This window comes from Meles meles, chromosome 6 (genome assembly GCF_922984935.1).
Source record: "Meles meles chromosome 6, mMelMel3.1 paternal haplotype, whole genome shotgun sequence".
NCBI lineage: Eukaryota > Metazoa > Chordata > Mammalia > Carnivora > Mustelidae > Meles > Meles meles.
In genome coordinates, this window is record NC_060071.1 from 67,130,085 (window position 1) to 67,144,261 (window position 14,177).

Consider the following 14,177-nt stretch of genomic DNA (forward strand, 5'->3'; position numbering starts at 1 on the left):
TATAAAGATACAGTATTAAATCATAACTGCATAAAGCTAATTGTTATAGTATTATAAAAATCTCTTAGCTCTTCTGTTTTTACCCTGGTGAGCTTAATTATGGCAAGTATCTCCTTGGAACACCAATCATCTCTGTGTGAATGATTTATCTCCAATAAACTGTGTATCGCAGAAAAAGTGATCTCTCAGGGTTCTTGCATATTTTTCATTGTGCTCAGTGCAATATTGTATACCTTGAATAACACCATAGAACTCATATGGTGCCACTAGTGATGCCAGAAAGTGCTTCCAAGAAACAGAAAATTCAGGACAGTACAGAAAAGAGTTGGAATTTCTTGATAAATACTATAAATTGAGGTCTGTGGTAGCAGTTGCCTGGCATTTCAGGATAAATGAATCTAGCAGAAGGACTATTGTTAAAAAAAAAAAAAAATTGCAAAATCGTTGCTACAGCTTCTCCACCAGGTGTGGAAGGCCTTGTACTTTCATATTGAAGATGCGGCTTTTATGTGGGTATAGGATTGCTCCAAGGAAGACATACCTGTAGACTAATATGATTTGAGAAAAATTAAAGTCATCATATGACAAAACAAATGGAAGGTGAAAGATCTAAAGCCGGGGAATTTAATGCCGGCAAAGGATGGTTTGATAATTTTTAGAAGTTTGATTTAAAAATAATGTCAGGATAACAAGAGAAGCAGCTCCTGCTGACCCAAGACTGCAGAAAAGTTCTCAGACACCATTAAGAAAATTACTGAGAAAGGATATCTGCCTGAGCAGTTTCTAATTCAGAGGAAAGTGCATTGGGTAAAAAAAAGCCACAAAGGACATTTATTAGTAAGGAAGAGAGGTGAGCACCAGGATTGAAGGCAGGAAGGAATAGGCTAATTCTTCTGTGTAAATACAGTTGGTTTCATGATCAGGACTGCCCTCATCTATAAAGCTGCTAATCCCTGATCCAAGGGAAAAGATAAACACCAGCTGCCAGTCTTTTGGCTGTACAACAGGAAGTCCTGGAAATGAGCACTTTTCTTGATTGGATTCATCAGTGCTTTTTCACTGACATCAGGAAGTACTTTGTCAGTAAGGGACTGCCTTTTAAATTTATTCTGATACTGGACAATGTCTCTGGCTACCCAGAACTCCATGAGTTCAACACCAAAGGCATGAAAGTGTTGCTCCTAAAGAGGCTCTAATTCAGCCTCTAGATCAGGGGGTCATTAAGGACGTTTAAGGCTCATAACACATGGTGCTCTATAGAAAAGGTTGTCAAGGCCATGGAAGAGATGCCCTGTAGAGAAAACATGAAAGTCTGGAAAGATAACACCATTGAAGATACCATTGTTATAGAAAAAGCCATGAAAGCAATCAAGCCTGAACAGAATAAATTCTTGCTAGAGAAAACTGTGTCCAGATGTTGTACATGACTTCACAGGATTTATAACAGAGACAAGGAAATCATGAAAGAGATTGTGGTTATGGCAAAAATGGTGGGGGTGAAGGGTTTCAGGATATGGGTCTTGGAGGAATTCAAGGACCAAGAGATTCTCCACCTGAGGAATTTAGAGAAGAGTGCTTGGTGGAGGTGGTACTTCTGAACCAGTGCCAGATGATGAAGCAGTGTTAGAAAACAAATTGACACTCTTAATCTCAGGAAACAAACTGAGGGCTGCTGAAGGGGTATGGGGAGGGATAGGGTGGCTGGGTGATGGACATGGGGGAGGGTATGTGGTATGGTGAGTGCTGTGAATTGTATAGGGGATAGAACATCGGGCTTGAACTCATGACCCTGAGATGAAAACCAAGCTAAAATCAAGCATCAGAGGCCCCAGAGATAAAGTATTTTTTAAATTATCACTTTGTGTCAGGACCAGATACCTTATGAAAATTGTGCTTAGAGTGATTTATAGAAGCATGCTGAGGAAGCAAAGTAGTAATGGTATTGATATATTTTTAGTATTTTTAGTATTAGGGAATTATACTGTATGTGAAATAAAGAGTAGATTTCTCATTTCCTGATGATTTCATGAACTAAAGTCATAGTAAACTAATTTTTTTCCTTCTGCATTATGAAAAAACTAGTTTGCTAGTTTCAAAAAGCTGGAAGCTGTTAAATGTGACAGTATTGTTGGATTGAAAATTAGAAAAAAAGTAATTAGTGATGATAGAAAGTTTTTAGTTCTGACTTTCTGAATGAGAGGGTGGGTATAATTACAGACTAAGGAAAGACTGAATGTAAGAAAGTGTTACTACTTTTCACTAGTTTTTGTCTCTCTCCCTGCCCCCAACTCTCTTACAGACTCACCAATCTAAAGAAGATGGAGTTTATGTTTTCCAGCCCCACAGTCAGCCAGTTAGCTGTCTTTACTTCTCACCCGCCAATCCGGCTCACATACTGTCGCTGAGCTATGACGGCACATTACGCTGTGGGGATTTTTCAAGGGCTATTTTTGAGGAGGTAAATGTTAATGTATTTACATACTGACTTGAGGTGATATTCTGGATTCTTTATGAAATGCCGCATGAATGATTATCATACCAATCAGAATGGGTGAAGTGGTATAGAATAGGAACTTTGGAATTACACTACTTAAGTTTGAATCGCACCATCTGTTACTACTTGTGTGACCTTGGAAGTTATTTAACCTCTTTGTGCATCAATTTCCTTAGTTGTGAAATGGTATAGTAATAGTACCTACCTTATAGGGTTGTCATGAGGATTGAATGACTTAAGGCAGATGAAGTGGTCAGAATGCAGTCAGACACAAGTGTTTGCTCTTATTTTTTAATTTGTATAAAAAGTTTTTATTGTATATTACTCTTTTTTAATTGAAGTATAGTTGACACACAGTGTTTCATTAGTTTCAGGTGTATTACACAGTAATTCAACTCTGTACATTATGCTGTGCTTACCGCCAAGTGTAGCTACCATCTGTCACCATGCAGTTGCTAATACTGCATTGCCATTGAACATATTCCCTATGCTGTACATTTTATCCTTTTTTATTCCCATATTCATTCCATTACTAGAAGCCTGTATCTGCCATTCCCCTTAACTCATTTTGGCCATTCTTCCCCCACCCCTCTGAATCCCTCTGGCAGCCACCAGTTTGTTCTATTTATGGTCTGTTTCTGCTATTTTTGGTTTTGTTCATTTGTTTTTTAGATTCCATATAAGTGCTATTTGTCTGTTTTTGTCTCACTTAACTTCACTTAGCAAAATGTCCTCTAGGTCCATGTGTGTTGTTACAAATGGCAAGATCTCATTCTTTTTTTTAATGGCTGAGTAATATCCCATTGCATACACACACACACACACACACACACACACACACACCTCAGCATCTTTATTCATTCATCTGTCAGTGGACATCTGTAGTGAACATAAGGGTGTATATATCTTTATGAGTTAGTGTTTTCATTTTCTTTGGGTACATACTAGTAGAATTACTGTATTACATGGTTTTCCTATTTTTAGTTTTTTTGAGGAACCTGCATACTGTTTCTGTGGTGGCTCTACTAATTTACATTACTACCAACAGTGCACAGGCATTCCTTTTTCTTCACATCTTTGCCAGTACTTGCTATTTCTTGTCTTTTTGATAGCAGTCGTTCTAACAGGAATAAGGTGAGATCTCATTGTGATTTTGATTTGCATTTCCCTGATAATCAGTGATGTTGAGCATCATTTCATGTGTCTGTTGGCCGTCTCTGTGTCTTTGGAAAAATGTCTGTATCCTCTTCCCATTTTTTAATTGAATTACTTGGAGGATTTTGGTATTGAGTTGTTTAAGTTCTTTATATATTCATTCTCTATATATGTTCCAGATATATAAGTGATATTAACCCCTTACCAAATATATCATTTGCAAATATCTTATCCCATTTGATAGGTTGCCTTTTCATTTTTTTTTTAAATGGTTTCCTTTGCTGTACGAAAGCTGCTTATTTTGATGTAGTCCTAATAGTTTATTTTTGTGTTTGTTTCCCTTTCCTTAGGAGACATACCTAGAAAAATGTTGCTAAGTCTGGTGTCAAAGAGATTACTGCCTGTGTTTTCTTTTAGGAGTTGTGTGGTTTCAGATTTCACATTTAGGTCTTTAATTCATTTTCAGCTTTTATTAATTAATTAATTTTTAAAAGTAAGCTCTACACCTAATGTGGGGCTTGAACTCGTGACAACAAAATTAAGAGTATCATGCTTTACCAACTGAGATAGCTAAGCACCGCCATTTGGGTTTATCTTTGTATATGGTGTCAGAAAGTGGTCCAGTTTCATTTTTTTCATGTAGCTATCCAGTTTTCCCAGTACCATTTGTTGAAGAGACTGTCTTCCCCATTGTATATTTTTGCCTCCTTTGTCCTAGATTAATTGACCATATAAGCATGGGTTTATTTCTGGGCTCTCTGTTCTCCTCCACTGATCTGTTGTCCAATACCGTACTGTTTTGATTACTACAACTTTGTAATGTATCTTGAAATCTGAGATTGTGATAACTCCCATCTTTGTTCTTTCTCAAGATTGCTTTGCTTATTTTGATGGTTTTATGGTTCCATACAAATTTTAGGATTGTTAGTTCTAGCTCTGTGAAAAATGCCTTTGGTATGTTAATAGAGATTGCCTTAGATCTTTAGATTGCTTTGAGTAGTATGGACATTTTAATGGTATTGGTTCTTTCCATCTGTGATTATGGTGTATCTTTCCATTTGTTTGTGTAATCTTCAGTTTCTTTGATCATTTTATAGTTTTCAGAGTACAGGTCTTTTATGTCCTTGGTTAAATTTATTCCTAGCTATTCCTTTTGGTACAATTTTTTTTTAAAGATTTATTTATTTATTTGAGAGTGAGAGAGAATGGAAGGTAAGGATGGACGAAAAGGGAGAGAAAGTCTCAAGCAGGCTCTGCACTGAGCACAGTCTGAAGTGGGGCTTGACCTCATGACCCTGAGATCATGACCTGAGCCAAAACCCAGAGGTGGACACTTAATCAACTGGGCCACCCAAGTAGGCACTCTTTTTTAGTACAATTGCAAATGGAATTGTTTCTTAGTTTCTCTTTCTGCTACTTTGTTATTATGAGTTGTATGGAAATGCAACGTATTTCTTTTTTTTTTTTTTTTTAAGATTTTATTTATTTATTTGACAGAGAGAGAGAGATCACAAGTAGGCAGAGAGGCAGGCAGAGAGAGAGGAGGAAGCAGGCTCCCTGCAGAGCAGAGAGCCCGATGCGGGGCTCGATCCCAGGACCCTGAGATCATGACCTGAGCCGAAGGCAGCGGCTTAATCCACTGAGCCACCCAGGCGCCCCTGCAACGTATTTCTTTATATTAATTTTGTATCCTGCAACTTTCCTGAGTTCGTTTATTACTTGTGAAAGCTTTTTGGTGAAGTCCTCAGGGTTTTCTATGTGAAGTATCATGACATCTGCAAACAGTGACAGTGTTAATGTTTTCCTTACCAATTTGGATACCTTTTATTTCTTTTTTGTCTGTTGTGCTAGGACTTCCAGTACTATGTTGAATAAAACTGGTGAGAGTACACATCTTTGCCTTGTTTCTGATCTTAGAGGAAAAACTCAATTTTTCACCATTGAGGGTGATGTTAGGTGTGTGTCTTTTTTTCTTTTCTTTTTTTTTAAGATTTTTATTTATTTGACAGAGAGAAATCACAAGTAGGCAGAGAGGCAGGCAGAGAGAGAGAGAAGCAGGCTTCCCGTTGAGCAGAAAGCCCGATGTGGGACTCGATCCCAGGACCCTGAGATCATGACCTGAGCCGAAGGCAGCGGCTTAACCCACTGAACCACCCAGGCGCCCCTCTTTTTTTCTTTTTTAAAGATTTATTTGTTTGAGGGCGCCTGGGTGGCTCTGTTGGTTAAGCTTCTGCCTTCAGCTCAGGTTATTTTCCCAGGGTCTTGGGATTGAGTCCTGCTTCAGCCTCCCTGGTCCCTGCTCCACAGGGAGTCTACTTCTCCCACTGACCCTTCTCCCACTTGTTTTCTCAGTCTCTCTCTCTCAAATTAAAAAAAAAAAAAGATTTATTTGAGAGGGAGTGCATAAGTGAGCAGGGGGTGGGGCAGAGGCAAAAGGAGAGAGAGAATCCTGAAATAGACTCTGTGCTAACTCAGGACTCAATCCCAGGAACCTGAGAACATGACATGAGTCGAAGTCAAGAGTCAGCCTCTCAACCAACTGCGCCACCCAGGCAGTATATAACTTTCTGGACATTTTGTATAAATGAAGTCACACAATTTGTAGTCTTTTGTGACTGCATTCTTCTACATAACAATGTTTTCAAAGTTCATCCATGTTGTAGAATGTGTCATTACTTCATTCCTTTTTGTGGCTGAATAATATTTCACTGTATGGATATATCACGTTTTGCTCACCCATTCATTAGTCAATGAACATTTTGGGTTGTTTCTATTCTTAATACTGAAAATAATGTTGTTATGGACATTGATGCACAAGTTTTGTTTTGTTTTGTTTTTGCTTTTTTGTTTGTTTGATGTACAAGTTTTGTGTGAACATATTCTTTGATTTCGCTTGGGTATATACCTAGAAGTGGAGTTGCTTGATCATATGATAACTCTGTGTTTAATATCTTGAACTACCAAACTGTTTAGTGGCTTCACAATTTACATACTGAACAAACATGGGTATTCCAATTTTTCCACATCCTTGTCAACACTTATTGTTGGTGACTGTAGCCATCCTAGTGAGTATGAAGTCTTATGTCATTATGGTTTTGACCCTCATTTCACTAATGATTAATGATGCTGAGTGTCTTTTCATCTGCTTATTGGCCATTTTTCTTTCTTTAGAGAACTATTGATTTCTCTAAATGTTGGATTCTTTGCCTAAGTTTTAATTGGGTTATCTATCTTTTTAGTATTGAGTTCTAAGATTTCTCCACTTACATATTTAAAGTCAGGTTTATTGAGATGTAAGTTCTATACAATAAAATTTGTCCTTTTAAGTGTATGATTCTATGAGTTTTGGCAAATTGTCTGCACCTTTGTAACTGCCACCACAATCAAGATACAGAAAATTTCCATCACCTGAAAAAATCACCTTGTGAACCCTTTGTAGTCAGTCCCCTGCCTTTCCCCACACTCCTGACAACCACTGTTATGATTACTGTCCCTATAATTTTGTCTGCTCCAAAATGTCAAATAAATGGAGTCATATGGTATGAAGCTTTTTATGTCTGGCTTCTCTCACCTAGCATAATACTTCTAAGATTCATCCATGATGTTGTATGTATAACTAATGTGCTCCTGATACTACTGATTGAACAGTTACTTTGTGTTAGGCATTAATCTGAGAGTGCTTTATATATATTGTTAAGCCTTATAACACCCTATGAAATAAGTAATGTTATCCCCATTTAACAGTTGAGAAAACTGAGGTAAAGAGGTTTATTGGCTTGCTCAGGGACATGAATGGCAGTGCTAGAATTTTCACTTGGGTCTGACTTCACTGCAATTAAACCCCTGTACTTAGCCATTTACACTGACTGAATACTTCAGGTGTCATTTGGGGGCTTTTTGGATGTACAGGGGTTGCGATGCCTTCGGTATATTAATTTGTTAGTCTCAGTTTATAATAGTATATAAGACTTTTTATTAACTAAAAATCAGCAATAGTGATTCATTGTTAAGAATTATGGTTAGGTATGCTTCCAGAAAGTGCACATATAATTAGAAGCAAATAGAGGTGTGTATTTTTTTCCTTTTCACTAATGGAGTCATACTGTATACATACTTTTTTGAAACTGGCTTTTTTCACTTGGTAGTAGGGACAGATTGTAGTACAAATCTATCTCATCCTTTTTAGCAATACGTGGTGTTTCGAAGTAGAGATGTACCATCATTTATTTAAACAGGTCTCTTTTGGTGGACATTTAGGTTGCTTTTTAATGCAATAGGAGTCTTTTTTTTTTAATACAATTATGGTGTGTTTTTTTTTTTGTTTTTTTTTTTTGTTTTTAGATTCTATTTATTTACTTGACAGAGATCACAAGTAGGCAGAGAGGCAGAGAGAGAGAGAGAGAGAGGAGAAAGCAGGCTTCCTGCCGAGCAGAGACCCCGATGCGGGGCTTGATCCCAAGAGTCTGAGATAATGACCTGAGCGGAAGGCAGAGGCCTCAACCCACTGAGCCACCCAGGTGCCCCTGCAATAGGAGTCTTACAATAGATATCTTTATATATATTTAGATAAATTATTGTGTCAGAGGTTACAGACATTAAATATTTTGATAGGTGTACTCTGATTAGTTGTCAGAAACTTGTTATTTACTTATTTATACTTCTACCAAGAGTGAGTAAGTTATGAGCATTTGGCCATATATTTTTGGACTTGGTTGGCAAAATTACTTGATATATTAAGATATTTCAGCTGGGTAGAATTTACATTTAGTTCATTTCCTAGTAAGTGTCACAGAATAGATCTGCAACTGAGGTTTATTGGATTTAAGAGATGTGGCATGTAACCCTGACATGGTGGATGGGCCATTTGTTTGTAGATGAGTCTCACAGCTGATCTGTGCCTTAGTTTCCATTTCTGTAAAACGGGATGATCATTTTGCATTCTGCTTTCTGTGGGATGATGGGAGGATAAATGAAATTATTAGGTAAAGTGTTTTATAACCTTTTTACCAAAAAATTTATACGTTGATGGTTATTTGTATCCTTAGGTATATAGAGATGAAAGAAGTAGTTTTTCCTCTTTTGACTTCTTGGGAGAAGATGCCTCCACTTTAATAGTAGGACATTGGAATGGAAATATATCACTGGTAGATAGACGGACACCTGGAACTTCTTATGAGAAACTTATCAATTCTTCTTCGAGCAAAATAAGAACTGTTCATGTACACCCAGTGCACAGACAGTATTTTATCACTGCAGGATTGAGGTATGTTCTTCATAAAGTTTTGTGATTTAATCTTTTGAAGTTAGGAATACTGTTTATTTTTTAAAGATTTATTCATTTGAGAGAGAGTGTGTGTGATTACAAATGGGGAGGTGTGGTGCAGAGAGAGAGAGGGAGAGAGAGAGAATCCGCATGCAGACTCTCTGCTAAATGCAGAGCTGGATGTGGGGCTTGATCCCAGGACCTTGAGATTATGACCTGAGCTAAAACCAAGAGTCGGATATTTAACCGACTGAATCACCCAGCTGTAGTTTGGATGTTAAAGATAAATTGATTTTTCTGATACTCATATAGCTAAATAATTTTTCTTTCTACACCAATTGAAGTTTTATTGAATATGATTTTTTAGGAGAGATTGTTTTGGAAATAAAGATTCTTTTGGATTTGGCATCATGTGAATTTACTTTTTTTTAAACAGAAAAAAAGTCTTTAATGAATCAACTTGTTTTATCTCAGTAATACTTAATGGATACATTGTTTTCTCCACTTAGAATCCAGAGGTTGTTTTTTTTTTTTTAATTTTTAATTTTTTATTAACAAATAATGTATTATTAGCCCCAGGGGTACAGGTCTGTGAATCATCAGGTTTACACACTTCATAGCACTCACCATAGCACATATCCTCCCCAATGTCCATAACCCAACCACCCTCTCCCTACCCACCTCACCTCAGCAACCCTTGGTTTGTTTTGTGAGATTGAGTCTTTTATGATTTGTCTCCCTCCCGATCCCATCTTGTTTCATTTTTTCCTTCCCTAGCCCCTAAACCCCCCATTTTGCCTCTCAACTTCCCCATATCAGGGAGATCATATGATAATTGCCTTTCTCTGATTGACTTATTTCACTCAGCATAATACCCTCTAGTTCCATCCACATCGTTGCAAATGGCAAGATTTCATTTTTTTTGATGACTGCATAGTATTCCATTGTATATATATACCACATCTTCTTTATCCATTCATCTGTTGATGGACATCTAGGTTCTTTCCATAGTTTGGCTATTGTGGACATTGCTGCTACAAACATTCAGGTGCACGTGCCCCCTTCAGATCACTACATTTGTATCTTTAGGGTAAATACCAAACAGTGCCATTGCTGGGTTGTAGGGTAGCTCTATTTTCAACTTTTTGAGGAACCTCCATGCTGTTTTCCAGAGTGGCTGCACCAGCTTGCATTCCCATCAAAAATGTAGAAGGGCTCCCCTTTCTCTGCATCCTCTCCAACATCTGTCGTTTCCTGACTTGTTAATTTTAACCATTCTGACTGGCGTGAGATGGTATCTCATTGTGGTTTTGATTTGTATTTCCCTGATGCTAAGTGATATGGAGGACTTTTTCATGTGTCTCTTGCCCATCTGGATGTCGTCTTTGCAGAAATGTCTGTTCATGTCCTCTTCCCATTTCTTGATTGGATTATTTGTTCTTTGGGTGTTGAGTTTGATAAGTTCTTTATAGATTTTGGATACTAGCCCTTTATCTGATGTATCATTTGCAAATATCTTCTCCCATTCTGTCAGTTGTCTTTTGGTTTTGTTGACTGTTTCCTTTGCTGGCCAAAAGCTTTTGATCTTGATGAAGTCCCAATAGTTTATTTTTGCCCTTGCTTCCCTTGCCTTTGGCGATGTTTCTAGGAAGAAGTTGCTGTGGGTGAGGTCAAAGAGTTTGCTGCCTGTGTTCTCCTGGAGGATTTTGATGGATTCCTGTCTCGCATTGAGGTCTTTTCATCCATTTTGAGGCTATTTTTGTGCGTGGTGTAAGGAAATGGTCCAGTTTCATTTTTCTGCATGTGGCTGTCCAATTTTCCCAACACCATTTGTTGAAGAGACTGTCTTTTTTCCATTGGACATTCCTTTGTGCTTTGTCAAAGATTAGTTGACCATAGAGTTGAGTGTCTGTTTCTGGGCTCTCTATTTCTATGTGTCTGTTTTTTTGCCAGTACTATACTGTCTTGATGATGACAGCTTTATAATAGAGCTTGAAGTCTGGAATTGTGATGCCACCAACTTTGGCTTTCTTTTTCAACATTCCTCTGACTATTCAAGGTCTTTTCTGAGTCCATATAAATTTTTAGGATTATTTGTTCCATTTCTTTGAAAAAAAATGGATGGTATTTTGATAGGGATTGCATTAAATATGTAGATTGCTTTAGGCAGCGTAGACATTTTCACAATATTGGTTCTTCCAATCCATGAGCATGGAACATTTTCCATTTCTTTGTGTCTTCCTCAATTTCTTTCATGAGTACTTTATAGTTTTCTGAGTACAGATTCTTTGCCTCTTTGGTTTAGGTTTAGGTATCTTATGGTTTTGGGTGCAATTGTAAATGGGATTGACTCCTTTATTTCTCTTTCTTCTGTCTTGTTGGTGTATAGAAGTGCAACTGATTTCTGTGCATTGATTTTATATCCTGACACTTTACTGAATTCCTGTACAAGTTCTAGCAGTTTTGGAGTGGAGTCTTTTGGGTTTTCCACATAAAATATCATATCATCTGCAAAGAGTGATAGTTTGACTTCTTTGCTGATTTGGATGCCTTTAATTTCTTTTTGTTGTCTGATTGCTGAGGCTAGGACTTCTAGTACTGTGTTGAATAGCTGTAGTGATAATGGATATCCTTGCTGTGTTCCTGACCTAGCAGAAAAGCTCTCTGTTTTTCTCCATTGAGCATGATATTTGCGGTGGGTTTTTCATAGATGGCTTTGATGATACTGAGTTATGTACCCTCTATCCCTACACTTTGAAGAGTTTTGATCAAGAAAGGATGCTGTACTTTGTCAAATACTTTTTCAGCAACTATTGAGAGTATCATATGGTTCTTGTTCTTTCTTTTATTAATGTATTATATCACATTGATTGATTTGCAGATGTTGAACCAACCTTGCAGCCCTGGAATAAATCCCACTGGCTCCTGGTGAATAATTCTTTTAATGTACTGTTGGATTCTTTTGGCTAGTATTTTCTTGAGAGTTTTCACATCTGTGTTCATCAGGGATATTGGTCTGTAATTCTTTTTTTTGATGAGGTCTTTGTCTGGTTTTGGGATCAGGGTAATGCTGGTCTCATAAAATGAGTAAGGAAGTTTTCCTTCCATTTCTATTTTTTGAAACAGTTTCAGTTTCAGGAGAATAGGAATTAATTCTTCTCTAAATGCTTGGTAGAATTCCCCTGGGAAGCCATCTGGCCCTGGGCTCTTGTTTGTTGGGAGATTTTTGATGACTGTTTCAATCTCCTTACTGGTTATGGGTCTGTTCAGGTATTCTATTCCTTCCTGGTTCAGTTGTGCTAGTTTATATGTCTCTAGGAATGCATCCATTCCTTCCAGATTGTCAAATTTGCTGGCGTATAGTTGCTCATAATATGTTCTTATAATTGTTTGTATTTCTTTGATGTTGGTTGTGATCTCTCCTCTTTCCTTCATGATTTTACTTATTTGGGTCCTTTCTTGTTTTTGATAAGTCTGGCCAGGGGTTTATCAATCTTATTAATTCTTTCAAAGAACCAGCTCCTAGTTTCGTTGATTTGTTCTATTGTGTTTTTTTGTTTGTTTGTTTCTATTTCATTGATTTCTGCTCTGATCTTTATTATTTCTCTTCTCCTGCTGGGTTTATGTTTTCCTTGTTGTTCTTTCTCCAGCTCCTTTAGGTGTAGGGTTAGGTTGTGTATTTGAGACCTTTCTTGTTTCTTGAGAAAGTTCTGTATTACTATATAATTTCTCCTCAGGACTGCCTTTGCTGTGTCTCATAGATTTTGAACAGTTTTGTTTCCATGAATTTTTTTCAATTCTTCTTTAATTTCCTGATTGACCCATTCATTCTTTAGTAGGATGCTCTTTAGCCTCCATGTGTTTGGGTTCTTTCCAAATTTCCTCTTGTGATTGAGTTCTCGCTTCAGAGCATTCTGGTCTGAAAATATGCAGGGAATTATCCCAGTCTTTTGGTACTGGTTGAGATCTGATTTGTGACCCAGGATGTGATCTATTCTGCAGAATGTTCCATGTGCACTAGAGAAGAATGTGTATTCTGTTGCTTTGGGATGGAATGTTCTGAATATATCTGTGATGTCCATCTGGTCCAGTGTGTCATTTAAGGCCTTTATTTCCTTGTTGATCTTTTGCTTGGATGATCTGTCCATTTCAGTGAGGGGGGTGTTCAAGTCCCCTACTATTATTGTATTGTTGATGTGTTTCTTTGACTTTGTTATTAATTGGTTTATATAGTTGGCTGTTCCCACATTAGGGGCATAGATATTTAAAATTGTTAGGTCTTCTTATTGGAGAGACCCTTTCAGTATGATACAGTGTCCTTCCTCATCTCTTATTATAGTCTTTGGCTTAAAATCTAATTTATCTGATACAAGGATTGCCACCCCAGCTTTCATTTGATGTCCATTAGCATGGTAAGTTGTTTTCCACTCCCTGACTGTAAATCTGCAGGTGTCTTTGGGTCTAAAATGAGTTTCTTGTAGACAGCATACTGATGGGTTTTGTTTTTTTATCCATTCTGATACCCTGTGTCTTTTGATCAGGGCATTTAGCCCATTTACATTCAGGGTAACTCATGAGAGATATGAATTTAGTGCCATTGTATTGCCTGTAAGGTGACTGTTACTGTATATTGTCTCTGTTTCTTTCTGGTCTACTACTTTTAGGCACTCCCTTTGCTTAGAAGACCCCTTTCAGTATTTCCGATGGAGCTGGTCTGGTGTTTACAAATTCCTTTAGTTTTTGCTTGTCCTAGAAGCTTTTTATCTCTCCTTCTATTTTCAGTGATAGCCTAGCTGGATATAGTATTCTTGGCTGCATGTTTTCTCATTTAGTGCTCTGAATATATCATGCCAGCTCTTTCTGGCCTGCCAGGTCTCGGTGGATAAGTCTGCTGCCAATCTAATGTTTTTACCATTGTATGTTACAGACTTCTTATCCTGGGCTGCTTTCAGGATTTTCTGTTTGTCACTAAGACTTGTAAGTTTTACTATTAGATGATGGGGTGTGGACCTATACTTACTGATTTTGAGGGGGAGTCTCTGCATCTCCTGGATTTTTATGTTTGTTCCCTTTGCCATATTAGGGAAACTCTCTACTGTAATTCACTCCAATATACCTTCTGCCCCCCTTACTTTTTCTTCTGGAATCCCAATTACTCTAATATTGTTTTGTCTTATGGTATCACTTATCTCTTGAATTCTCCCCTTGTGGTCCAGTAGTTGTTTGTCTCTCTTTTGCTTAGCTTCTTTATTCTACATCATTTGG

General features: G+C 37.5%; 1 protein-coding gene across 9 annotated transcripts in view; it reads left to right on the forward strand.

The window, feature by feature from the left end:
• WDR76 (WD repeat domain 76) overlaps positions 1 to 14,177 on the forward strand; it is a 62,333-nt gene that overhangs the window by 36,993 nt on the left and 11,163 nt on the right. For all 9 annotated transcript variants that reach the window (XM_046009979.1, XM_046009982.1, XM_046009988.1 and 6 more), the window contains 2 exons: positions 2,300 to 2,458; positions 8,695 to 8,912. In XM_046009979.1, the coding sequence (XP_045865935.1) occupies positions 2,300 to 2,458; positions 8,695 to 8,912 (377 nt within the window). The remainder of the gene's footprint in view (positions 1 to 2,299; positions 2,459 to 8,694; positions 8,913 to 14,177) is intronic.